Source organism: Miscanthus floridulus, chromosome 8 (assembly GCF_019320115.1).
Source record: "Miscanthus floridulus cultivar M001 chromosome 8, ASM1932011v1, whole genome shotgun sequence".
In the NCBI taxonomy this organism is placed as follows: domain Eukaryota; kingdom Viridiplantae; phylum Streptophyta; class Magnoliopsida; order Poales; family Poaceae; genus Miscanthus; species Miscanthus floridulus.
In genome coordinates this window covers 181,467,073-181,495,046 of record NC_089587.1, presented here as the reverse complement: position 1 = coordinate 181,495,046, position 27,974 = coordinate 181,467,073, and the positions used below count along the sequence as shown (strand labels likewise).

Below are 27,974 nucleotides of genomic sequence, written 5' to 3'. Positions count from 1 at the left end.
GAAATCATTTTTTCTAAACTTAACTAGATTTATAGAAAATTATTATTAACATTTATATATCTTAATAGTTTTATATTTACTACCTCCATCCTAAATTAAGTTAACCTCTAGAGTTGTGCTAAACAAACTATTAAACTATTTTAAGTTTAACAAAATTTATAAAAAATATCATCAATATTTATGACCTAAATATATTTTTCACAATATATTTATTTGCTTTTATAGTTGTTATTATATTTTCTATATACTTAGTTAAATTTAAGATACTTTAGTTTAAATAGTTTTAGGAATTAATTATTTGGGACAAAGTGAGTAGTATTTAAAAAATTTGACTACTCGAAAAATAAGATGAGTAATTATTTTGGAACAATAAAGTAACTTGCTACTTTGAAATTTGAAGAAAAAAAAAACAGACGTGCAATGGTAGCCAAGCAACACTAAATAATTTCGTTCACGGTTAACTTAAGCTTGCAAGTTAACTTAAGCTTGCAAGGGCTGTCAGTATAGATAATTTCGTTCAACGAATAGTTCGATTATAAAAAAAAAACACGAATAGACCAGCGCTTCCACTCCAGCAGAGGACTTACCTGGCCCCGTTGCCCGTTGGCCATCTGGAACTGCAAGACATGTGCGGCGGCTTGCGACCGCTCCTCCTGTTACTTTTCTTTCTTCCTTCTCACGCCTGCTTCTTCACCTCCCTCCTTCATCTCCTCTCCCTCTCCCTCTCCCTCCCCTCCCCTCCCCTCCTCCAAAGCCCTAAACCCCACCCCAGCGCAGCTCGGTGTGCCAGTCCACTCGCCCGCCCGGTCAGCGCGGCACCCCTCTCTCGGTGAGCGCCCCCCTCCGTCTCGCTCCAGGAAGCGATCCTCTCTGGCTCTCTCTCTCCCCCCTTCCCGTATTACTTTTTTCCCCATTGGCATTATGTTTTAGGTTCTGTTTGCTGCGAGTCGAGTTCGCTCGCCGTTGCGTCGGTGGTTCGGCGATGATCCAGGGATGGTTTGATCAGTGGGATCGCCAATCAATGACTCCGCATGGTGCTCTTTGTAATTTTTAATTTTTGGCCCTTTTTTGGGGAAAATTTCAGTGGCGATCGGTGAGTTTTGGGCATTTTGGGGGTCTATGCGGTAACGAAAAGGACCGAATTGAAACTGTGCTTAATCGCTAATTGATCCCAGTGAGTTATTTTTTTAATGTACAAACCACGGTGGCACGCGTCGTTGTCTCGTTGCTGCCCCTTCCTTTAGGTACTGTTTCCGTACTTCACCTGTTCCTTTGTTGTTCAGCCGCTTAGGCTGGGTAGATTAATACGTGCCTTCCTGTTGTAGTCTGGAACTGTTGAACTGCTGCTGATGATAAAAGTCTGCTTTTTTTTCTGTTGATATGTGGATAATCATCAGATTCCTCAACGAGATCAGCAAAAACGAAACTTTGGCTAAGTAGAGGGGCTCGTGTAAACGTGAAATAGGAATTTCTTGGAATGGTTGGCTACTGATCTCTATAGTCCATCTGTTACTGATATTCAGGGACTGTTAGAGGAAGTGCTCTCAATGGTGTCAGAATTAGTTCACAGTTGACCCATGACAGTTACTAGTGATAAATCTGGACAGTTGAGGCAAATAACAAGGGTATTCTTATTTAACTTCTTACCAGCATCTGAGAGAAGACTCTAGATATTTGTCCAGCTGGGGATTCAAAATTTTCATTTTCTAAAACTAAATGCTGAGGTCACATGCCAAAAGGAAAAAACAAATTGCAAACTTATTTGTTGTAATGCCTATGATTGGATGAACTATGCCAAGCTTGGACACTAATTGCTTTAGTGAATTAGCCTAATGGTTCTTATGAATTACTCCCTCCGTTCCAAATTATAAGTCGTTTTGACTTTTTTGGTTCATCCATTTTGCTATGTATGTAGACATATTATTATATCTAGATGCATAGCGAAATGGATGTACCAAAACAAGTCAAAGCGACTTATAATTTGTAACGGAGGGAGTAGTTGCTAGCTTCTTGTTTTTTCAATAATTATATTTTTAGGCAATTCAAGAGAACTGAACATTCGGTTCCATTAGAACAACATCCTAGGATTCCTTGAAAATTGTTGTTATATATGGTTGTGAAGTCTTATTGCACCAAGCACCTGTTCTTTGCAACTATTTTATTTCTTTATGGGAATAATCAAATCTTATGCTTATGTTTGGACAATTAGACCACTTCAGGATTCTACCCTAAAAGGCATGACCTTGGCCTTCCCATCTGGAGATTGAGTAACAATCAAGTATGGCTTCAAGAGCAATCACGAGGAGAAGGAAATATCTTTTCGATCATGTTAAAACACTTAACCTCTCATCTTCATCCTCTACCTTCCAACATGGAAGAATTGATTGTGAGGCTGAGCCAAGAATAGCACTACGGTTTCTGGAGCAAAGCTCCGGAGACTCAAGATCTGAGAAGGAGCAATACAGTGTGAATTTGAATAAAAGGAATTTGGCAGGTCTTGCTAATAGATTTCTGCGATGTCCAGCTCATGGGATATCTCTTTCATATTATGGAATTGGAAAGAATGACTTTGGGTTGCCGCTGGGAGCTAGATCTATTCTGCAGTCAGTTCGTGCATCATCAACTGCAACTGCAGGGCAACCTAAGTTGGATATTGATGATGAACAGAGTGAGGATCAGAAGCAAAATAGAAAGAAAAAAGAGGCATCCCCAGAGGAATGTGATCAGGCTGTGGAAGGCCTAAGTACTGCAAAAGCTAAAGCCAAAGCTAAACAGGTCCAAGAATCTCCGAAGGCTAGCCAATCAGTTATGCAGAAATTCTGGGCAAGGCTTCTGGGTATTGGCCCTGCTCTGCGAGCTGTGGCTTCAATGAGCAGGTCTCAGTTCCTTCCTTTGTACCTAAATGCGTACATATAAGAAGAATGATTGGTCTGTTTCTTTCTTAACTTACGAAACTTTACCTCTTTGTTTGTCAAGGGCTGATTGGGCTGCAAAGCTTAAGCATTGGAAGGATGAATTTGTTTCTACACTGCAGCATTACTGGTTAGGGACAAAGCTACTATGGGCAGATGTTAGAATCTCATCAAGATTGCTGGTGAAACTTGCCGGTGGAAAAAGCCTTTCTAGAAGAGAGAGGCAACAGCTGACACGCACAACAGCTGATATCTTCAGGCTGGTACCATTTGCTGTGTTCATCATTGTTCCTTTCATGGAGTTCTTACTGCCAGTGTTCCTGAAGTTATTTCCAAACATGCTTCCATCAACTTTCCAAGACAAAATGAAAGAAGAGGTACGTGTTTGATTGGTTTCAGAACCAGAGATTATACTGGTTTGGTGGTGTTACATTTCTCGTCATGCGAATAGTACTCTGTATGTCACAAACTCACTGCTGCACATTTGTTATTAGTGTATTAGTTCCATGGCACAGCATACCTTACTGTTGCTCTTGTTGCTGTAGATAGTCATTTTTGCGTCTCATGTTTGAACTGGGTCTTCTGTGCCATTTTGTGTCATGACTACAGAGTGAAGACATTATCATAGTGCAAACTGATTGGCTTAAGGACATGATTCATTTTACTGTGCAGGAAGCATTGAAAAGGAAACTAAAAGCAAGGATGGAATATGCAAAATTTTTGCAAGATACAGCAAAAGAAATGGCAAAGGAAGTTCAAACATCACGTAGTGGGGACATAAAACAGACTGCTGAAGATCTGGACGAGTTTTTGAACAAGGTATATATTCTTTCCATGCTCCAATCATTACTGTAATTAGTTATCTATTGTAACAAGGTATAGATTCTTTCTATGCTCGAATCATTACCACAATTAGTTATGTATTGTAAACAGCCATTTGCTATTCTGTGATTGGATAACATACCTAAATTTTGCTTAGGTAAGGAGAGGTGAACGTGTCTCTAATGACGAAATCTTGAGCTTTGCGAAGCTTTTCAATGATGAACTTACTTTGGATAACATGAGCAGGTTCGATGTTCTTTTATCTTACCTGTATAAATTGATCATCAAGCTATCAAAGTTACACCAGTGACTAAACAGTTGCTTGGTATTTTTTCTGCAGACCACGCTTGGTAAATATGTGCAAATATATGGGTATCCGGCCTTTTGGTACAGATCACTACTTGAGGTTCATGCTTCGCAAAAAACTGCAAGAGTAAGTATTTAAATTGATACTGTAGAAATGCTGGTTTAATTTGCATCTGGAGCATCTATATACTATTCTGATTGTATCTACTTAAATGCCAGTGTAACATTGGCCTCACTGTACACAAACTTGCTTTCCTACCTTAATTGAAAGGCAGAACTCCTGCCACCCCTTTAAAAAAAAAGCCAGTATAACAGAAAATGTTCAATTTTGTAGATCAAACTGTGATGAGGCTTGTGGCCTATCTTTACATTAAGTAGTTTCAAGTAAATATTTCATATTAGTCAATTCACGATGGATGTGCAAGCTTACCAGAATTTAGAAATCTCTGAAATGGATTTAAGTGGTGTTTAGGTCGAATAGTAGTTCAGGTTCAGCAGTACACCTTTTTTTTAAAAAAAAAATGATATAGCATCAAGATTCTTTTCTTGTTTCACAATTTGCTAGTTCTTTTGCCCTTTGTCTTGTTTCTGTTTGATTTAATATGCTACCATTTGAATTTTGAACTGTCTTCTTATAGTGCTGCTTATTATTTTGGTATCGGTACCTATCTTTGCAGCATTAAGAATGATGATAAGATGATTCAAGCTGAGGGTGTGGAGTCTCTTTCTGAAGAGGAGCTTCGGCAAGCCTGTCGGGAACGTGGTCACCTAGGTCTACTGTCAACTGAAGAGATGAGACAGCAGGTTTCCCCACTTAATCTTATAACATGAAATAATTTTAGACTTCCAAAAGTCAGAAAGAAAGGGCTGAATTCCCTCACCATCCTTGTGGTTAGGGAGATACGGAAACATCTCAATGCTTGTGTGTCTGAGGGGTACTAGGCCTTGTATTTCAGTAGTCTTACAGGCAGTGGCAAATGAGGGTAGTTTGTGGTGTTTGGCTGGTTCGTCAGCTGTCCATGAACTACTCATCAAGGTCGCTTAACCTTGACACCTACGTCAAGGTCTGTTTGGACGTGGTTGAGTCTCTATTGTATGTGGTGCGTATGTAACTTGTATTCTCTCTTAATGAAATGACACGCAGCTCTCCTGTGTCATTTGAGAGAAAAAGAAAAAAAAAAGACAGCAACACCTTTAACTCAGGGGCAGATCCACAGTGCAATCAGTGGTGTCCTGTGACATCAGTGGCTTGAGGAATTACCTTTGTAACACTACCATTATGCAAATCATAGGCTACTGCTTTAGCAAGATAATTGACTGGTGGCACCACTGAATTGATTTCCTAGATCAGCCCCTACCTTAACTCGTTATACTATGGAATGGAGTAGTCATCCTGTATTCCTATGATAGAGTTGGGCTATGCTCCATCCATTTCCATGTAGGTTCTGTTTTGTGTTCTTCCCAAGAATACATGATACTTTTCTTAGTTCATAGCTGCATTTAAGCACCTATATGAGCTATAAAGTGCCATGTTTACGTTTCCTAGTAAATATCATCTTTTTCTTTAATCTTTTTTAGTTGACACTTTTTATGTCCTTGTTACATTTTTCAAGTCTGATGTACTGTTGAGGAAATGTTATGGCAGCACTTAGCTTGCACTTTCAATCAAACACAACTGATATTGAGGGATTGCATGGCCTTTGAGTTTAACTGCAAGTTCAAGGCAACTATTTATATAGAAAAAAAATTAACTAATGCCATATAAATGCATATAAAATTATTCTAGTAACATTCATCTTTTTTGCCAGCTCCGAGACTGGTTGGATCTCTCACTAAACTATGCAGTGCCATCTTCACTTCTCATACTTTCAAGGTAAATTTAGTAAACATTTTCCCAGTTGTCATGCTATTTTTATGCTTGCATTCTTATGTTTGGTAATTCTGTCAGAGCTTTTACTGTATCTGGGAAAGTGAAGCCTGAGGAAGCTGTTGTAGCAACACTATCTTCACTACCGGATGAAGTTGTGGATACAGTTGGGACAGTACTGCCATCTGAAGATTCAGTTTCTGAGAGGAGGAGAAAACTTGAATTCCTTGAGATGCAAGAAGAACTTATCAAGGTGACGTGTACATATGCATCTTTTTATTTCTCTAGAGATAGCATATAGATTGTAATAGTTAAACGATGTGTTTTTTTTTTAACCTCCCATTGTGCCAATGCAGCCATAATCTTTGGGGACATAAAACCACTGTAATGATAAGCTGATAGAGAACTTCCCTCCACTGAATGTGTACCTGCTGGCTTGTAGTTTGTAACCTATGTTTTATTATTAGTCGAAAAAGCTAGAGTTAAGCCACATATTTAATTTTATCTAACCCAATGCGCTGTTTCAGATTTTGAAATTCCTACTTTCGTGCATTGTTATTCCATATGTTTCTGCTCCCTAGTTATACATCATGAATGAATCCTTAGTTGGATCCTATGTGTAAACTTCATAGGAGATCCTGTTCATATCTTTGTCACGTGTTAGATGTTCAGATGAGCACAATTACTTAGCCTTTGTTTCGATTATAGAGATTAGGTTTAATCTCATGGAATCGGTAGGGAATTGAACTAGAACCCCTTCATATTCAAAGGAATCTATCTAGTCCCTATCCATTAAAGTTTCTCATTACGTGGTTTATGCAGTTTCATGGTTAGGGAGAAGATGTTCGATTAAGAGAATCTGAAATGAAAATGTTATTACAAATTAGATTTCATAATTGATATCCCTGCCTGTATTGTAAGTTTGTAACTCGAGGCATGCTTCCAATTTGTGTAGTTTCTAATCCCAATGCTGTCATCTTATCTGGAGTACTTAAAGACTCGCACTGTAATTATGGCAGATTTGTTCTCTTTCACAAATCTGCATACACATTTTACTTGATAATTATCCTATGTTTGTCGGAACATGTATTTTTTTATATCTAACCCAACCATTTTATTTTGTTAACGTAATGCTGCAAATCTATTATTGATTTTTTAATGCAAAAATATATTCAGGAGGAAGAGAAAAGGAAGGAGAAAGAAGAAAAAGCAAAACAAGAGGAAGAGGAAAAGACAAAGCTCAAAGAACCAGAGGGTGCTGCTGAAGATTTAGCTTTGAAAGAAATGACTGATGCTACTGCTAGGGAAGAAGAACTGCGAAAGGCAAAACAACACGACAGGGAAAAACTCTGTAATATCGGCCGAGCATTGGCAGTGCTCGCATCTGCATCAGTATGCTCCTATACAATCAGTATTTTCATTTAGTAACTATACATGTTGACAGTGACAACATCGTAGCTATGGAACACTAGTGTCTCCTCATTCCATCCTCTCTGTTTGATCATTTTTGTGACCTGTATTTGCAGTCTGTAAGCAAGGAGCGTCAGGAGTTCTTGGGACTTGTCAACAAGGAGGTATAATATGAAGTGGATTAGACAAACAAATACTCATGCAGGCATCTTTCATGGTATTGTATATATAAATATGTACACTGGATATTTAATAGGACTTTTGTCCGCATGCAGATAGAACTATACAACTCAATGCTTGAAAAGGAGGGTACAGAGGGTGAAGAAGAAGCTAAGAGAGCATACATAGCTGCTAGAGAGGAATCAGACCGTCATGCTGAGGCTGCTGCAGAAGAAAAAGTCTCATCAGCACTTATTGAGAAGGTAAGGAATCCTTCGGGGCATGCCCCGTAGTTGAGCAGTGTCTACCTAAAATCTGTTTATATTTCCCATATTTTATTGCTACTACTCTTGGAACTATGCTGCCTAAATAGCCTTGAATATCGACAGTGAAAACTATAAACAAATATCTAAAAGTTGGAGATAAGAGTGCAAACTTTTACTTGCAAAATGTAACTAAGGTCTATATTGACAAGACTTGGTAACTAAAAGGCCTCTGATTTTCATTATGATGATGTAATCTTAGAAAGCCTGCCTGAACTGAACACCTCTTTTGGCATTTTAAAAGTGCTGCAAAGGAAACAAGCATCCGCATGCTTTTGTATCTTCACTATGTTGTTGGCATATGTATGCTATTATATCCCTTTTTTGGTTGAATATTTATGATTCATGGGTTTGCTGTTCGCATGAATCACATATAACTATGACCTTTGCTGCATTCAGGTTGATGCTATGCTTCAAGAATTAGAAAAGGAGATTGATGATGTGGATGCACAAATTGGAAATCGTTGGCAACTACTTGATAAGTAAGTCACTTGTATGTATGGATCTTTTTATGTTGTGTGCTTGTCAGCCAGTGCATTTTGTTACTGAGTTCTCCCTGATAGGGAAACTTAATGCTATTTTTTGTTAATTTACAATCGGCGGTAACTCTATTGCCCTGTCAAAACACAGTTCTGTGTCAGGTGTTTCTGTGATCTACCTAACCATATTCAGATGATTGTTTTATGAAATGCACTAGTTCATAAACTCATCTTCCTTGTGGAGTCCCTGTAAAAGCATGGTTGCTGCTTCCTATTATCCTAAGATATGTGGGATGGCCTACTTTATCAAACAGAGAAGTCATTTGTAATATGCCACCATAACCATTTTGCACATAGTCCTCAGCATTATGATCCAATTTGCACACAATTTTCAGGGACCATGATGGCAAAGTGACACCTGAAGAGGTGGCGGCCGCAGCAGCCTATCTCAAGGACACCATAGGGAAAGAAGGAGTGCAAGAGCTCATCAGCAACCTTTCTAAAGACAAAGGTTCGTTTACCCATGACACCTACATGCTGCTCCAGTGTTACATCTGCCCAATTTTCTTGTATTTTTCTGAACGTTCTCTTTATGCACGCCTTCAGAAGGAAAGATCCTTGTTGAAGATATTGTGAAGCTAGCATCCCAAACAGAGAACAATGAAGAGGAAGAGGAAGCACGGCAGTAGCTGGAAGAGTATTCGGAAACATAGGGCTCGTTTAGATAGGTGGCCTATTATTATATATATTATTTCAGCAGTCAGAACTCAGAAAATTCAAGAGACCTCAGCTACCTAGCGGCAGTATCATATATATTGAAAGGCAATACGGCCATTTTTTGCAATTAGTAAGGTGGATAGACTTGCTTTAGAGATGCTCATGCTGACATGCATTTAGTTAGGCGTGGTTTGGCAGGTAAATTGCAACCGAAATTTCACCGGCTGCTATGGACGTGGAAAATACAGATCAATTGTTATGGTACTATGCAATCCTGAAATATTGAATATGTTTTAAATTCATAGAATGTTGGTGGATATTGGGGTAATTTAGGGGGTGTTTGGTTGCCCCTCCTAAATTTTAGTCGTTGTCCCATCGAATGTTTGGACACATGCATAAAGTACTAAATATAGACTAATTACGAAACTAATTGTATAGTTTGCGACTAATTTGCGAAATGAATCTTTTAAGCCTAATTAGTCTATGATTTGACAATATTTGCTACAGTAAACATGTGCTACCGATAGATTAATTAGGCTTAAAAAATCGTCTCGTGGAGTACCGATGGATTATATAATTTATTTTTTTATTAGTATCCGAACATCCCATGCAACATCCTCCCGACACACCTAAATTTTAGTCACCGGAACCAACCCATAAAGTTTATGGAATCATTATGGTGTTAGCTGATTTTATCATGACCAATTATGATCTGTTGTCTACATGCCTACGTGGTTGGAGTCAATTTTCATAAGTTGAAATTTAAAATTGTGAATTTGGACCGAAATGGGCGATCAGGAAACTCGCATGGGAAGTCGGAGCCCTGGGCTGTTGGCCCCTACATTTACACGCTGTCAGCCATGTTGCTTGTACAACAAACAATGTGTGCAGTGAAGTAATTGAATGTCGCATTCTGCAGCTTGTAAAAGTTTTGGGAGTATTCATTTTTTTTCCTTTTTCATTTCTTTTGTGTCGGAACCTGTTCACCAATCTGCAATCTTCTAATATCCTTAAGAACCTTGAGCAATCCAATACAACACCAGTATATCACTATGCACTATTTCTTTCTTTCCAACTTCTAAATTTTTTAGACATGTTGCAAGCTCCCTAAGAGTAAACTATATTACCTACTTCTCTGTCCCAAATTATAGGTAAATTGTATTACCTAGTTCTCTATCCTGAATTATAGATCATCTTTGGCTTTTCTAGGTACATATTCACTATGTTAGATACATTATATATACCATCATTCCAAATTGTAAGTTGCTTTGGCTTCTCTAGGTTCATAGTTTTTACAATATATATCTAAATACATAGCAAAAATTATGGACCTAAAAAAGTCAAAACGTCTTGCAATTTAGAATAGAGAGAGTATATCTCTAGAAAAACAAAAAGGCTATAATAGAACAAGAGCGCATTTTTCACATTTATGACACGCTTATTAGTTTTGAATTAATTAGCTGTCTTAAATATCGAGAGAATAACTTAATTTCCAACAGAGCTCTGCTTTGGCATGTCCTTGCTCCATGATTGTTGCCAAAGTACCCAATGACCACAGTCAGGAAACGCTTCCACCCTCCATGCTTTATATTTCTCAAATATGCATTAGACATCGATCTGGTGCATCGACAATGGGAATTCAAAGGCAACTGACACTGTACTCATGAGCCACAGAGCTATTCCAAAAAAAAATCATTTACATATCATAAAAAAGGACACGGGGACTTGCACATTACAATAAAACCGTGGATACTGGATATTCCCCGAGTGCAACCTGTCTTGCTGAAATCAGCAAAAAAAATGTGTGAGCAACTAAATTTCCATTCCTGGGCCAGATACCTTGGATCACAATTGAGGTAATTGTTAGTGCCGGCGTCCATATGTAAAATTTCTCACGGCAGGAGGTCAACGTATGTACAGAAATCCTGGGAAGAACAAACACAGTTGCCACAACTCAGGTGAGGTGACTATAGTTGAACAAAGCATACCAAGTATTAGGAGTAAATCAGGAGAACCTGTTCTAAATGTTAGCAGTCCCCCCTAGCCAGATGCAGATGCTGGGGTTCCATTTGCCTGTTGAGATGTCTCTGTAAGCTTCTGACCACGAGGTCGCTTCCTTTTTCCGTTGGCTGAAGTATCTTGCACGGTCTCATTTGGCTTCGGAGGCACCTAGCCATACCACCGTGCCATTGAATGCCATCAATTTATGCCAAAAAAAAGTCCATGCAAGATGAATGGAACTTGCAAACAAACATAAACTCAAACCTGGAACATCTGCTGGTACATCACCGGCATCAGAACATTTCCAAAAGCATGTGGGTCAACACCACTCTGAAATTTTAAATCAGCAACAGTCAGTAGCATATTCCTACAGAATAGAATCTGCCTCAAAGTAAAAATAATAAAGAAAAACTTGAAAATAAAGAACAATTACCGATTAATAAGTACTCCCTCCATTCCAAATTGTAAGTTGTTTTGGATTTTCTAGGCACATTGCTGTGCATCCGTTGTCTAGATACATAGCAAAAACTATGTATCTGAAACAGCCAAAATGATTTACAATTTGGAAATTGGAACGGAATGACATATGATTTATTTTTGTTAGAAGATTCAATTTTTTTTACCAACTATAGAGAACGATGAATAACTACTGTTTATTGCAAATATTCCTGATTTAATATGCAAGAAAAGCATCCAAATATCCTGGAAGAGTACGGATTTGGCACCCAGGGAGGCTGCCTCCTTATCTGGAGCAGACATCTTGGTAGAAATAAACAGAAGAAAACAGAGATAATGGAGCCGTCTTCCTCTTCCTCACTGCCACTGCGCCACACAGCCCGCACCACCGATCATCTTCCTCACACCGCCAACAAGCATGCTAGCCATGGGCCTGCTCCCTTGTGACCCCCTTTGCGCCTCCCAGTCTCCTCCTAGCTCCAGCTGCCGCATCACGGGGGAGGAGGCGCGGATCTACTGGCTTCTTGCACCGCTGCTTGACCTCGATCATGGGCCGGCACTCAGTCATGGACACAGCGCTCATGGGGGAGGAGGGACACGCTCACAGTCACAAGGGAGGCGCGCTCTCATGGAGAGGTGCATGCGCTCAGGGGGGAGGGCACACTCGTGGAGAGGCGCACACGCTCATGGGGGAGGGTGTGCTCATGGGGCGCACGGACTGGGAGCGGAGGAATGTGAGGCCGGGCACAGTCACGGACACAGCACTCATGGGGGAGGGCTGTGCTCATGGTGAGACAAGGACAGAAGCTGAGGAACGCAATGCGAGGAAGAAGGTGGAGGAAGAAATACCATCACAGCCTGTCGTCAAAACAAATCTCAGCGATGCCAGGCAACGACTCCAGATAAGGAGGGCGCCAGCACCCCTGGGCGCCATACTATTTTGGTATCATGGAAATTTGGTTTTCTAGTGCCTGTGGGATTTAGTCAAAGATACTGAGTCAGCATATATGACCATCTGTTCTGACATACCGGTACCATGTACACAATGCTTGGCTGAAATGCTGCTTGATTGCCTACAAATTGCTGGATATTAGCTGGTACTCCAATGTAGCCAGTAGGAACTATTCCTTTTTCTGCCCCTCCCTGGAGTAAAAATAGCAACCAATCAATATCTTCTTTTTAAGGAGGTCTCTGATATTGGAAGCATATAGTCTTACAAACCAATCAATATCCTCAGAGCCAAATGTGTCAACTAAGGATATAAAATTAACTAATGCTTAGTGCAATCTTACCTTTTGGATTTGCTGGTACTTGCATGACTGCTGGAGCCTGCATATTGCCAAACAACCCATTTAAGCAAATCATATGGACTATCGATTCTAATTTCCACAAAGCTTACAAGCAAACATGTGTATATAAGATTTATTATAGGTCGAACCAGTACCTCTGCTCCTTTGAGACCATCATTTCTGTTTCCAGTAGCTGCACCCACCACGGTTTGACCAGTCACTGTATTTGGTTTATTTACTTTAGGAACACGAGACTTGATCCTTGGTTGTGTATCATCATGTGTGTTGCTATTTAGCAGAAAATTTTCTGTCTCCCTTACCAACCTCAAAGCAAGGCGATACTTATCTGATAGGACTGCAGAGTCAACAAGTTGCAAACATCTCATTGATATATAGTCATATCGATCCATGCGATTGTTGGGGACAAGATCGCTTGGAGGGCGTCTCTTCACATGCAACTGTCTAAAATCCTTTTTCCACCTATCAAGAATATAATGTTGTGGAATTTCACGAACCAGTTGAAACTTGAGCATTGAGAGACTATGCCTACATAGTATGCCACTGAATTGGAAACCTCCACATATACAACTAATACTCTTTTCGTCCGCTTTGTATGTCACTGCAAAAATTTTACTCATGGTCCTTTTACCATCTTCAAGGAAAATGCACTCCTTGACATTGAATGTGGAGACAGGCCCGTCAACACCAATTAAAGATACGTGGCAGTACATTATGGCTTCAATCTCATCTTGGAACTTCTTGAACATATTATGCGTGTATACCTTTGAGAGCTGCTCTTCCATATAGAATTTTGATACCGGTGGACGTTGCTTATGAAATGTCTCAAAATCTGCTTGGGCCTCCTTCTCATATTTACTCTGCAAAGCCATCTCATACTTGCCAAGAAAATGCTTCAAGGTGGTTTTTAAATCAACATATCCATAAAAGAAAGGAGTGATTGTTTCATTTCTTTGTGTAGCAGACATTCCTGCCCAAAATGTATCTTTAATGAAAACAGGAACCCATGAAGATCGGCATTCATAAAGTGATCTTAGCCAGTCATTGCCCTGAAGCCCACTATATGTAATTAAAGTATTCCATTCCCCTTCAAACTCATCGATGGTTAAAGAATCATACACAGCCTTATGCATCGCCTTGTTGATAGCTCTGTACTCTGACAGCCCACCTAAACGTTCTGCGGCCTTCCTCATTATCTGAAACAAGCACATTCTATGACGGACTCCTGGAATAACCTCAGCTACAGCACTTTGGATGCCCCTACAATAGTCAGTGACAATAGCCTTCGGACGATTGCCATACATACATGCTATCCAAGCCTTAAGTAGCCATGAATAGGTTTCTGCTGTTTCATCAGAAAGCAGGGCACACCCCATCAAGACAGATTGTCCATGATGATTCACCCCAATAAATGTTGCAAGAGGCATATCATATTTACTAGCCACATATGACGTATCAAGTGTGATGACATCACTATAGTACTCACACATGGCTCTTGACCGTGCATCTGCCCAGAAAACATTCCTGGTACAGCCTTCATCGTCCAGGTCAATGACATTGAAAAAGTTGGCATTTTTGGCCTGCATCCGAGTGAAGAAAAGACGAAGGGCCTCTGAATCTCCAGGTTGGAGCTTCAAACTGACCCCTCTCCACAAAGCTGTGGTGCTTGCTCTCGCCAAAAAGAAGCTGCTCAAGCTCCCCCAGCTTATCCATGGGCATCTCGCTTGACTCTTCAACAGGCATAGCCCCAGGGCCACCCATACGCAACCGCTTCTTCGCAGGGCCAGAGAGCTGCTTATAAGAGTTCAAAAACCTTGCCATTGCTGGGCTCACTGGATGATTATGATCGAGGATCGCCAACTCTACATGCAACAATTTATCTCCCCACAACTTCACTCGGATCTTGGCTGGGCAGTTAGTGGTCGATGAAGACCGTTTCCGAAACTTTGGCTCATAACGTGGCCGCCCTCCTTTGCAGCACATAAGCTCGAGATATAAGCAGGTCCCTTCTTGTGAGAAAGAGGACCTCCTTACTGAGACACCAAAGCCAACACGGCGGGCATACTTGCGGTAGAATCGGTTGACTTCTGTGTGATTATTGAACACCATGCCAACTTCTGGAACACCAATATCCTCCCCATCGGACTCCTCCATGCTGGGATCCTAAAAAAAATTAAAAAAAAAACTTCATCATGAAACCACTTACATTGCAAACTACCGGAATTTTTTTTAAGTTTTTCAAGCTAATACAAAGTGAAATCAACTTAAAATTAACTTTTTAAAACATAGGAACAGCATGAGTGACTGAGAGCAAATCGAACGTCCTGAATGTAGGTATTTCAGGATGGCATGACACTAACATTTGGTTTCAACTGCTGGTAAATGCTCCAATGGCCACCAACTAAGCAGTGCTATTATCAATGCCTCCAAAGCAAAGGATATCCTAAATTAGAACCTCAAGCCCATAGTGATGAACAGAATTACTAGACACTAGACCGCTTACGAAAAAAACAAATGCTAGTCCACGTCACGAAAATAGAGTTCAAATACGAAATAACTATCCATCAAAACCAAATGAATCAATCAAATCCAAACCCTAAATGACAACCACTGTCTGCCCGCCCACTTCTAGTCTAGAGTTCAAATTGAAATCAGAATCAATCAAGGAAGGAAATGGAAATTTCCCCACACCGACAAGTTAGCACATATCAAACTCTACTCTCAGGATCACAAAGGCGATAGAAGGATCATGAACGACAGAAGAACAGGAGGGACGGGGCGAGCCTGACCAGTGCGTTGAGGTCCCGGCGCCTTGCACGGCGGGGGTTCTTGGACGTTAGGAGCGGCTCCTCCACCTCCATCGCCGGAGGGCCCGCCGCCGACGAGGTAGGCTAGGGTTTCGGACGGGTACGGGGGAGGCGGGTGCAAAGTTCGGTGACAAATGAATTAGGGGCCCGCTACGGCGCTACCTCTGCGCATCTGCACAAGGGCCCGACCCGAGAGAGAAGTGGGGCCCGGCCGCTCCTCAGCACCTCGGGCGTCTCCCGCGCCCAGACGGCACACGCCCGTGAACGCGATCCAGCAGCTGTCGCGGATTCACTGATGGTGATGGGCCTGGCCGCTAGCAACACATCCGTCGTGGCAATGGCTGATGTATATAGCAACTAAAACAATACACGGTGTATTTTGGTCCGTAACGCTGGTGAGCCAAGCCAAAACTTGGCAACTAGGCATGGCAAGGGGCAACGGAGAACGGACGTCGCGTATGGGCGGAATATGAGGTACAGTACACGGTGCTGGCGACTGGCGAGGACGTCTTGGGCTACCGCCGCTCCTCCGTTTTAGGCCCGAATTCTGAAGGAATTCAGAGAAATTTATGATAAAAAAATACTATTTTGGATTAAAAAAAAAAAGCAAATCAAACCAGATTTAAGGGCACGCGAACGGTCTAGTCTGATTTTTGTCTGAAACTAACCGATAAGCTACACAATACGCGTCCTCTGCCACATTATCAAATCTGGCGCACATCAGGCAAAAAAAAGAAAACCTATTATTGAGCCAATGTTATGTACAGTTTGAACATTCATCCTAGCGACAGCAGCTAACAGTATCATATAACAAAAATGTTTTGATCCATTGGACCCTCTGCCAAGTTCTTGCCATCTGGAGCGCCAGTGCCACGTACAGCCTCGGTATCCTTAGGTTAGTTCAGGACTCAGGAAGTCATTACAGGAGCCTGAGAAGTCATGGTGCCTGAAATTACACAGGGAAACCTATTAAGGACGGATAGCTGGTATACCGGTACTGATGCTAACCAAGGTTTTAAATTGCAATTTTCACAGACGTAAAAGCCAAGTTCAGAAATTTGCTATAGCGCAACTTTAGCCAGCTATTTAAAACATCGATGCTACATAGCTAGTAAGAACCATTGCAGATATATGTTTTATATAATTGTAAATTATTATCTAAGAAAGCAAACTACTGTGTTTCTGCTTTTCTAATCAGTTTAAAGCAGGAACTGGCTATGAAAATCTGATACATATTGGGAATGCATGCATCCTTACCAAGCTAATGAACCATTGGCACAGTATATAATTATTATTAATTGAAACAAAGGTATTCCATGCAGATCCATAGTGTCGGTGTTTTCAGACCATCGACCTAGTAAATTTGTATTTACGCGTCTGGCTCGGATGGTGTGCTCAGAGGACAAAAGGGTTTATACTTGTTCAGGACAAAACGTCCCTACGTCCAGTTCGTTGTTGCTCGTGTTACGGGCACTTGGGTTGCAGTAAGGGTTACAAACAGGCGAGAGAGGAAGAGAATCCCAAGTCTTTGGTGAAAGGAGTGAACGGGTGCTGAGAGCTCGGTGCCGCTCAGCCGTGTGCTCTTGTCGTGCTCTTATTTTTCAGATCTCCCGTCCAGCTCTCCTCTTCATGGGGCGCCCTGCTTCCCCTTTTATAGGTGAAGGGAAAGCGTGGGTTACAGAGGAGGAAAAGAAGAAAAAAGAGAGAGAAGGCTTCCAGGGTTGCCGGGTCCTCCTTCATGCGGGCCCCGCCGATCCTGTAGATGTCAACAGGGACGGCTCCATGTCGCTGCCCCGCTTGTCACTGGCGCCATGCGCAGGCGTCATCTGCCGGTCATGGCGTTTCACTCCGTCTCAGCGGACGTCGTGGTGAACTGACGCACCTGTCAACGTCCGTATGAGGATTAGGCAGAACAGCACCGGCACGCCCGATACTGTTCTTGATGTGAATCCCCAGATATGGCCCGTCATGGCCACGGGTTACATCGAGGCATGCCAGCCTCTTCCCTGGTGTTAGAGTTTTGACCCAGACCCATACGCTTGACCTAGAGTGGTTGGCGACGGTATGGGTCCCCGTCGGACGAGACGGAACCCGTGTCCTCGAGGTCGGACGAGACAGAGCCCACGACCTCGAGGTCGGGTGAGACGGAGCCCGCAGCCTTGGGGTCGGGCGAGACCTTTTAATATGTCTCGAGCCATCCGGGGAAGTCAGCGTGGGTGCTAACTTCATTGCTTTTGGTATCCTTAATATCGATACCCGACCGTAGCCCCCAAGCCTGCGGAGGAGTAGAATACTCCTTTGGAGGCTTTTCCGGACGGGAGGACTCTGAGGGCCTTGGCCTTCTTTCTGAAGCTCGTGGCGTCTTAGGACGGCGATTTCCTTTTATCGCAATCAGTCTTCTTTGGGGCATGTAACCGTAGGATTCGGGAGGTCGAAAAGATTTTTCTTCATTCCGGTCCCTAGTATCCGATTGGTCCGCCGTCGTACTGCGACCGCGCGTTCGGTCTCCTTGTGAGTCCAACTTCCCTCGAGCCTCCGCGCGTAGCAGGGTTCGGTCGAGGGTCGGCTCGTCTTTGTGATCATCCCTCAAGCGTTTTTTTCGATAAAACGGAGGGGCTGAGCCGTGCCACGTTTTTCCTAAATGGACGAAACATGGTGCTCGGTGAGCTGTTAACGGGCTAGTTCGAGTGGGGCCCGGCTTCCCGTTCGCGGGGGTTCGACATGGGTCAGTTGGTGACCGACTCCAGATTCTCAGTGGCCAATCCATATAGTTCTCGGGTCCGTTCGATCAGTCCCAAGGGCTCGTTGCCTTTCTTCGAGGCAAAACCATGGACTAGGAACCGACCAAGACACGAACATGGGCCGAGATGCCTGTGACGCTCGTGCACCCGGGTACTAGCCACTAGTGGGCCCACCCTTTCCACCCCTCACTCTAAGGGTGCCCCGAAGCGGCTGTGAACCCGTCGAAGGCCCAGCCTTCAAACTCCTGGGCCTGAATGGGCCGTAGGAGCGTTTTCAGCTCCGTATCCCTCTTTACCTGTAATGGTTTTCGCGCCTGTCTACACCGACGCCGAGCTGGACAACATCAAGAAGGAGGTGGCCCCTCTGGCACAGGACTTACCTGCCGAGATAGAGGATGAGATCATCCCCCAAAAAATTAGTTAGGTAGATAAGCCAGGCGACGAACTTGTAATGAGTGGGCAAACTCTTAAATTTTGTTATGGCCAAACAAATTTTTAGCTCTTCTCTACTTTTTTATAAAAAGGTTAATGCGTTCCGACCCTTTCCGTCGTTAAGCCTGTAAAGCTTGGGGTGCAGGTGAAAAAACTCGGATAACGCTGGTGAGCAAAAACGCCGTAACCGCTAGGGCATAGGTTTCTTGCAGTCCGACCAGTTTTACTCAGCGTTCGTTTCTGCAACCCTTGCTTCTAGATCTTAACGTGAGAAAGGGTCGGACACAGAGAATGTTTGCTAGGTAGATATACTCTAATGCGTCCCGACTCTTTTCGTAGTTAAGACTAAAAAGCTAGGGGTGCAGGCAAAAAACTCTGATCATGCTGGTGAGAAAAAACGTCGTAGCCACTGGGGTGTAGGTTTCTTGCGGTCCGATCAGTTTTACTCAGCGTTTATTTCCACAACCCTTGCTTCTAGATCTTAACGTGAGAAAGGGTCGGACATAGAGAATGTCTACCAAATAGATATGCTCTTATCAGCCCCCGAGTGAGGCCCGACCCCTTGCCGTTGCTGGGGTCGAGTGTCACTAAAGATCGAGGAGTCGATAGCAAAACCGATAAGAGAAAGCGTGCGTTGATTAAGGGTAAAAGCGACGTAGTTGTTCGATGTTCCAGGCGTTGACGAAGACTTCGCCGTCGATGGTCCTGAGCTTATAGGTGCCTGGTCGGAGCACCTCCGCGACAACGTACAGTCCTTCCCACGGCAGAGAGAGCTTGTGGCGGTTCTTATTGCTCTGAACGAGGCAGAGCACCAGGTCCCCGACATTGAAGGCCCGACCTCGCACTCGACAGCTGTGGTTCCGACGCAACGCTTGCTAGTACTTGGCTAAGCAGAGGAGGGCAATGTCGCGCGCTTCATCTAGCTATTGGAGGCGCCTTCGTCGACGTCCTCGTCCCGCTTTGCCTTGCCCTTGGGACGGTCGAAAATCGCCCCGACCGCCTCCTCACCCGAGGCGTGGCTAGTGACGATGTCAAGGAGCTCCTTGATGGTTCGCGGGCCCTTACGTCCCAGCTTGTGAACCAGGAACTCGCAGTTGGCCCCATACAGAAAAGCTCCTATGATGTCAATGTCGGCGACGTCGGGCAGCACGTTGTACTACCGGGAGAAGCATCAGATATACCCACGAAGAGTTTCCCTAGACTTCTGTCGGCAATTCTTGAGATCCCATAGGTTCCTAGGACGCACGTATGTGCTCTGGAAGTTTCCCACAAAGATCTCTTTTAGGTCCGCCCAACTTTGGATTCGATTGGGCGAAAGGTGTTCCAACCACGTTCGCGCCGAATCGGCCAAGAACAATGATAAATTGCGGATAATGAAATTATCACTATCCACTCCACCGGCTTGGCAAGCAAGCCGATAATCCTCGAGCCACAGTCCTGGGTTTGTTTCCCCGGAGTATTTCAGGATGTTGATCGACGGTCGATACCGCGGTGGGAAGACGGCGTTGAGGATGTGTCGTCCAAAGGCCTGAGGTCCCTGCAAGTCAGGGCCCTGGGCTTCGGTCCTCGCCGCTGTCGTAGCGTCCGCCACGACGAGGGTGGTAGCCGCGGTTAGCCTCCTCCCTCTCATCGCCGCGGGCACGCCTGCGGGCATCCAGGGTGTTCCACGCACCACGGTGGAGGCCAAGACGCTCATGCACCGGGGCCGTGGCAAACGGCCTGCCGCCTCGCTACGCTTGGTGGACTGACACGTCCCTGTCGGGTCGCTCTAAGGGCGCGCGCTTGCTGACGTTGAGCTCGCGTCGTCGAGACAACGAGCTCTCGGTCTGCTGCGCCGCCGCACGCTCGAGTAGCGTGCGAATCTCGTGATGGGCCCGACGATCCTCGGGTGTCGCAGGCTCCGAAATCCCCCGGAGCAAGGCCGCCACGGCAGCGATGTTCTGGCTTGCCCAGGTCAAGTGTGGTAGGGCTTCATCGTCCTCGATGATCCTTCGGTTCACGTCACGAGCCACGGCGCGTGCACGCCCACCGTCTCCGTGGCGCTCGATCTCTCGCTCGAGCTCCGCACGTTCCTGCTCGAGCTGGAGTCATGCTTCTTCGAGCTCTTGGTGCCACGCCCTCAGCTGCTCTACCCGCGGGCGAGGTGGGGCCCCTGCATCCCCATCGACCTCGTCGTCGAGGTCATCTATTGGGGTAGCCCCTCCCTCGTGGATGCTTTCGATGTATCCCTCGGGGGTACCTGCCATGAAACATTCTCGCGAGGGGTGATGGCTCCCCCTGCTGGAGTCAGAGTCGGAGGGACGACTCTGATTCTCCCACGAGAAGGTCATGGAAAGATTCCACGACGTATTCGATCATCCCCATGAACTCGTCGTTCATAGGGGATGGGGGCGTGCGCTGCGCCACAAGGTGGACCAACAGTCTCTGCAGCGTTGCGCAAGACCGAACGGGAGCGTTGTCGGGACGCTCCGGATGAGGTATTCTGTGGGAGAGCGGCTCTCCTCCGGCAAGCTGCATCATGACGTTGGCGAACGAGAAGGTGAGGCAGCGTAGGTCCTCCCGAGACGGTCGGGGTCCTAGGAAGGCGCCGAGCTGGCGCTCTAGCCTCCGATAATCGAAGCCGAGAAGCAGGTCGCTCCCGGAGGCGCGGGTCTCCAGTGCGTGTAGCTGCAGCTCCTTAAGCGTCTCGGCGATCGCGTCGAGGCCGGACGGAGTGGAGAGGCTGGACGACGGCGGAAACCTACGCCAACTCTTCCTCTGTCGTAACGATGAAGTCCAGGTTCCCGAAGCGCACGTGCGCGCCCGGGACCCAACTAACGCCGTGACTAGCCATCCGAGGCCTGATGTGGACGTCGAGACGCGCAAAAAGCCCCTACCTGGCGCACCAATTGTCGATGTTTTCGGACCACCGACGAATAAATTTGTATTTACACGTTTAGCTCGAATGGTGTGCTCGGAGGACACAAAAGTTTATACTGGTTCGAGCGGAACATCCCTACGTCCAGTTCGCTGTTGCTCGTGTTACCAACATTTGGGTTGCAGTAGGGGTTACAAACAGGCAAAAGAGGAAGAGGATCCCAAGTCTCTGATGAAAATAGTGAACGGGTGCTGAGAGCTCGCTTGCCGCTCAGCCGTGTGCTTGTGTCTCTAGTTTTTCAAATCTCCCGTCCAGCTCTCCTCTTTGTGGGACGCCCTGCTTCCCTTTTTATAGGCGAAGAAAAAACGCAGGTTACAGAGGAGGAAAAGGAGAAGAACGAGAGAGAGAAGGCTTCTAGGGTTGTCGGGTCCTTCTTCTCCTTCATGCAAGCCCCGCCGATCCTGTAGATGTCAACAGGGACGGCTCCATATCGCGGCCCTACTCGTCACTGGCGCCATGCGCAGGCATCATCTGCCGATCATGCCGTTCCACTCCGTCCCGGCGGACGTCGTGGTGAACTGACGCGCCTGTCAGCGTCCGTACGATGATTAGGTAGAACAGCACCGGCACACCCGACACTATTCTTGATGTGAATCCCCAGGTATGACCCGTCATGACCACGGGTACCTAGCCACGGGTTACATCGAGGCGTGCTAGCCTCTTCCCTGGCATCAGAGTTTTGACCCAAGCCCATACGCTTGGACCTGGAGTGGTTGGCAGCGGTATGGGTCCCCGTCGGACAAGACGGAACCCACGTCCTAGAGGTCGAGCGAGACGGAGCCCAAGACCTTGAACGAGACGGAAACCGCGGCCTTGGGGGCGGACGAGACAGAGCCCGCACCCAAGGGGTCGGACAAGACGGGACCCGCGGTCTCGAGGTCGGGCAAGACGGAGCCCGCGGCCTCGAGGTCGGGCGAGACGGAGCCCGCGGCCTCAGGCGAGACAGGAGCCCGCGGCCTTGGAGTCGGGCGAGACCTTTTAATACGTCTCGAGCCATCCGGGAAAGTCAGCATGGGACGCTAACTTCCTTGCTTTAGGTATCCTTAATATCGATACCCGACACATAGTTTCATAAGGGTACAGTGTATGATCAAAGTTCATGTTATAAATAAAGCCTTGGACAAAAAGACAACACTACAATACTAAACAACAATTAGGCTCAAAAATCATGTCGTAGTGTATGACTGCATCTAGGTCATAACTATATGTGAAGCTGAGAAATCATCGCTGAACTCAGGTGTAAAGAAATTATCATGGTAAAAATTTATGTCTAGAGATGCATGACTACCATAACTAGCAATAGATGGTATAACAATTAACAGCAGCAAATAGTGTAGGTAATACAAAATAGTGAAGTTATCATGTGATAAACCATGGCGATCGGTTTGAAATAAGCTCTATGGCGCCATGCCAGAAAAAAAAATGCAGAAACTACAAGGATCTCTTCTTCCCTCATCACATCTGTGAGCGTGTGACCCAGACATGGCATATAGCACACTCAAGTGCTGAGTACTTTCGTAGCAATGCAAAATAAGCTTGAAGTGGTGGTTTTTTCTAATGAAACAACAGGGGCTCTGATCTTGATTAAAAGAAGGGGTGGGAAAAATCCTGATGTTACTGAGTTTGTGTATAAAAAAAATATTAGAACGAGTGATGAAAATGCATCACAGTTCATGTGTTTTGTTCAAGTCCTTCAAACAAGAATTCGTATTTAGGTCCCTAATCTTGTAAAGGAGTGTCGAGTTAAGTCCAAACCCAACTTCAATTATTAACTATCAATTGCATCTTGCTGTGACAGTGTATAAAGTTAAAGTGTAGCTATACTTTTGCTGGATAATATTAAACAATGCTATATAAACATACCAAAAGCATGTAATAGTCTGTCCACATTGAAAGATGTTCGATTTTTCTATTTATTCCACACGATGACCATTGGTCAGAAAATAATATAGATAGATTGAAAACTCTAAAAGAAAACAATATAGATTGAACCAAAGATGTTATGTCACGACCAATTAAGCAAATTTTGGACCCCATTGACAATATAACACAGTTAAGGTGTGGGACTCAATTCTTCAAGAACCCAAGTGGCATACCCATGCAAGTTAACTCAAATACCTATATATATCAAAGTAAATAAGGAATAGCATTTCTCACAGAATATGCATGGGCACAATTCTGAACCAAGAAAAATAAAAAGTCTTAAAGGTTGGCACTTGGAGGATGATGGAAAAATTAAACAAGGACACATAGCTACATGGATAAGAAAAAGCTGACACGTTACCTAAAGTTTAACTGAAATAATTGGAGCAATGAATATGCACTACCCTGCTCTTCGCGTAGGAGTTCTTAGCACTGGATTATCCTGCAACATGGCCATATGAGTCATTTTCAGACAGATATCCATAGATAAACTTCAAAGTCAAGAACCAAGATTGACTAGAAATACCTGCAGCATTGGGTGGTAAACCCACTGATTCCCAAACCCATGTGGTTCTGCCTGCACCTAAAAAACAAGGTGTCAAAAAAAAATAGTTGCAAACAAAGACAACTATACGAAATTATCAAGACATGGCCAATTGTATGACAGAAACCTGTATAAAATTGTTCTGCTGCATCCTTTGGTGGCTGGGCACTTGATGCTGGTGATTAATATCCATTCCAAAATGATTACCAAATGAGAGATTTGGTATTCCTTCCTGTGTAAGTTTGCAGCGAGACTTTATCAAATATATGTAGTATTAATAGCAGCGGCAAACAAAAATAATAATGTGTACCATTAAATCAATGCCTCCTTGAACTCCCATGTGAGGACCTTCAAGATGGGAGGCAGAAGACGGCCCTTGGATCATATTTGTATTGTCTCTGACAAATGATGACCGTAGGAAATCCTGCTCAACAAGAATATCCATGAACAACAAAAGGGGTATTCATATTATATTAACTGAAGTGTGGGTCTGAGGCTCATGAATATACTCTCGATAAAAAAGGGAACTGAGACTGACCTGTTCTTTATTTGGCTGTGTTACGGTGTCATCATTAGATTCTGTCACTTTCTTCGGTGGCCGACCACGGCGCTTTGCATGGGCTGACTGAGAATTCTTTACTCCCTCTGAAAACTGAGGACTAAAAAGGCCTTGACCATTTTCTTGTGCATCAGCCTCAAAGGAAAGAAGCATTGGCTGCCTGTCTCTAGCAGGCAGTCCATCATCCAGAAGAGATCTTTCCGCTTCTCTCAGTAACTTCAGAGCAACAAGGTACCTACTCTCAGATACAAACCCTAGATTGAGCAGCTGACTACATTGTGTGAACAAATAATCAGAGCGCTCAACAATGTCACTAAGGGGCATTTCATTAGGTTTCTTTGCGTTAGAATATAATTTCTTATAATCCCTTCTCCAGCGATCAAGAACATAATCTTTTGGGATCTCAAATATCTCCTGCAACTTCAACACAGACAGTGCATGTCTACACAGGATGCCAGTGAACTGAACGAAACCACATTCACACTCAATTTCAACTTTGGGCTCTTCTTTACAAAAGTAAACTTCATAGGTCCTGCTCTCTGTGTCCTTTCCATCTTCCATGTATGAGCATTCTTTCACTTCAAAAGTAACAAGTCGGCCATCAACTTTAATTGGCATACCATCGCAATACATTGTTGCTTTCAACTCATCTTGAAATTTTCTGAACATGTTTATTGTGTAGGCTTTGGCCAGCTGTTCTTCCATGTAGAATTTTGTTACAGTCAATGGAGACCTATGGGAAGATTCTTCATCTGCTTGCCACTCCTTCTTGTATTTGTTCTCTAATATCATCTCATATTTACTGAAAAATTGCTTCAAAGAAGTTTTTGGGTACACAAACCCATCATAGTACGAGGAAATAGACTCCCCACGCTGTGAAATAGACATCCCTGCCCAGAATTTATCTCTCAGATATGCAGGTGCCCAGAGTTGGCGATGCTCATAAAGGGAACTGAGGCACCCGTTTTCTCCAAGTCCATGCTCCTCGATAATCTTCTTCCAGTCCATTTCAAACTCTGGGATCTTCAAAGACCCATATGTTACTTTCTTCAGTGCTTTCTTGATTGTTTTAAACTCTGCATGTTCTTTCAAGTTCTCTGCTACATCTTTCATAATTCGATACAGGCAAAGGCGATGTCTAACTTCAGGGAGAACTTCTTGAACAGCATCTAGAATAGCATTGTAATGTTCAGTGATGATTGCCTTTGGGCAGAGACCCTTCATACATGATAAAAAAGCTCTAAATAACCAAGCATAACTATCAGCACTTAGATCTGATAGTAAACCAGCACCAAACAGAACAGGCTGACCATGGTTATTCATCCCAGTGAAGAAAACAAGTGGCAAATCATATTTTTCTGTCAAGTATGAGGTGTCAAAGTAAACAACATCATGACCAAAGTAATCATTCGCTGCCCGTGACCTAGCATCACTCCAAAATAAGTTCCTCAAACGGCCCTGATTATCCAAATCTACTGAGTAGAAGAAGTAAGGATTCTTGTTCTGCATAGTCCCAAAAAACTTCTGGATATATTCATCGTCTCCTTCCCCAAATTTAAGCCTTCCTATCTCCGTGAAGTTCCCTTGCTCTTTTTCAGCTGGAATGTTCCTGCGACCCTTCAGTCGTGAGGCAGATCCCCCATTCTTGGCATCTGTTAGCTTTTTATAACAATTAATGAGTGATGTAGAGGACTGGTTTAGTGGATGGTTGTGCTCGAGCTTAGCATCATCAATATGAAGCCATCTATCTTGCCTTAACTTCAAAGAGATCCTTGCTGGACAATTTATCTTGGTCGACTCTCTCGATAGATAGCACGCATTTGCTCTCCCTCTCCCAGCTCGACTACATCCAATCACCAACCTTCGGCACACCCCTGACTTTAAATAAGACGACTTCAGAATGATTGCTGAAAACTGAGAATCCTCAGCATATTGTTTATAGTACTTGAGAGCGTCATCATAAGTTTTGAATCTCAGCCCAACACGCGGTGCGTTCTCATCCACCTTACCCTCCCCATCATCTTCCTGCCCGCTGTCATTATCATCCACGAGTATCACCTCCTTGCCCTCATGCAGCGGCACCTCCTTGGGCGAAATCCTTCCCAAATCCTAGCGAACAAAGCAAAGCATTACAAGTTTCCATAGCAGTCAGCACCAAAAATAAACATTCAAACTAACCTACACCTCTCTAACCTGGGGCACCTCAACTCTTTTCAGCACTGCGCCATTGCCATGTAACTCTGCGTCATTACCATGTACCTCTGCGCCATTGCCATGTAGCTCTGCGCCATTCCCATCCACAAGAATAGACACATCGGCGAGTGTTGCCTCCCTCGCCAACTCTTCTAACATGGGGGCGGGCACACCATGGGACATGAGGGTTCAGTTTAGCTGAACCCTAAAAATGGAAAAGTGCAACCACACCTGATTGACCTTGTGCCCTGAAGAAGAGGAAGAACAGATTCATACCATAAACTGAACGGGATTCAGTAAGCAGGCAAACCATGCTGCAATCAAATTAGCAAACAAAAGGCCGTCAGAATAAGACCAACCCTAGGGAAATCCCTCGAAGCAAGTCTTCTGGCGGCGCTGGCGACCTCTGGCTCGGCTGCGGGCGCCGCCTGCGGGCTCCGAGTACTGGCGGCGAGCCGGACTGCGGGCCACGGTCGGAGTCGCAGGGGTACGCGGCGATAACGGTGCAGAGGGCGGCTGCGGCGGAGTCGCGGGCGTCGGAGGGCGGCGGCGCGGGTCGCGGGGGTCGGAGAGCGGAGTCGCGGGGGTTCGGAGGGCGGGGATGCGAGAGGGTGCGGGAAGAGGATGGGATAAAGAAATAAGATGTCCACTGTGTATATGATGTTCGATGATATATTCTCACATATTGTACGTGTGATGTTCTACTATGTAATTTATAATGTTTTCATAGTTTTTTATTCTCTAACGTATTTTGTTACAATGTTAACGTAATATATATATATATATATATATATATATGTATATATATATATATATATATATATATATATATATATATATATATATATATGTATGTATGTATGTCTGTCCTATCACGTATTTTGTTATGTTCACGTTACATAATTGTGATGTTTTGTAATTATCTTTGAGTGAGATCTAATAGAAGAACATTTGTCTTATATAATGTATTTTATTATGCTCCTGAAATATTTTATTTTTAAAATTTAGAACATTTGTCTTTAGAGGGCCTAGAACATCGTATATGCTTAATAAAAAATATTATATCTTCATCAAAAAATTTATTTAATATTTTTTAAAA

The 27,974-nt window shown here is 44.0% G+C and overlaps 2 protein-coding genes and 1 pseudogene across 4 annotated transcripts; 1 reads left to right on the top strand and 2 right to left on the bottom strand.

The window, feature by feature from the left end:
• Positions 1–488: 488 nt before the first annotated feature.
• Positions 489–9,275, top strand: LOC136477659 (uncharacterized). 2 transcript variants are annotated; one of them, XM_066475894.1, is made up of 15 exons: positions 489–829; positions 2,210–2,876; positions 2,977–3,289; positions 3,585–3,731; positions 3,892–3,980; positions 4,075–4,167; positions 4,718–4,844; positions 5,849–5,913; positions 5,989–6,160; positions 7,084–7,299; positions 7,434–7,481; positions 7,593–7,739; positions 8,199–8,281; positions 8,674–8,789; positions 8,885–9,275. In XM_066475894.1, the coding sequence occupies exons 2-15, from the start codon at positions 2,281–2,283 to the stop codon at positions 8,965–8,967; spliced, it is 2,295 nt and encodes a 764-aa protein (XP_066331991.1). In that variant the 5' UTR covers positions 489–829; positions 2,210–2,280; the 3' UTR covers positions 8,968–9,275. The 2 variants fall into 2 exon arrangements, with proteins under 2 accessions (XP_066331991.1, XP_066331990.1); XM_066475893.1 differs by lacking the exon at positions 489–829 and having other exon boundaries at positions 1,922–2,876.
• A 1,289-nt stretch (positions 9,276–10,564) lies between these two features.
• LOC136477658 (protein FAR1-RELATED SEQUENCE 6-like) lies at positions 10,565–16,022 on the bottom strand (annotated as a pseudogene).
• A 180-nt stretch (positions 16,023–16,202) lies between these two features.
• On the bottom strand, positions 16,203–27,486 carry LOC136477657 (protein FAR1-RELATED SEQUENCE 6-like). 2 transcript variants are annotated; one of them, XM_066475890.1, is made up of 8 exons: positions 27,235–27,486; positions 26,876–27,123; positions 24,662–26,791; positions 24,434–24,547; positions 24,251–24,355; positions 24,106–24,162; positions 23,941–24,021; positions 16,203–16,512 (listed from the first exon to the last, which is right to left on the bottom strand). In XM_066475890.1, the coding sequence occupies exons 2-7, from the start codon at positions 27,056–27,058 to the stop codon at positions 23,980–23,982; spliced, it is 2,631 nt and encodes an 876-aa protein (XP_066331987.1). In that variant the 5' UTR covers positions 27,059–27,123; positions 27,235–27,486; the 3' UTR covers positions 16,203–16,512; positions 23,941–23,979. The 2 variants fall into 2 exon arrangements, with proteins under 2 accessions (XP_066331987.1, XP_066331988.1); XM_066475891.1 differs by having other exon boundaries at positions 24,106–24,156.
• Positions 27,487–27,974: the final 488 nt, after the last annotated feature.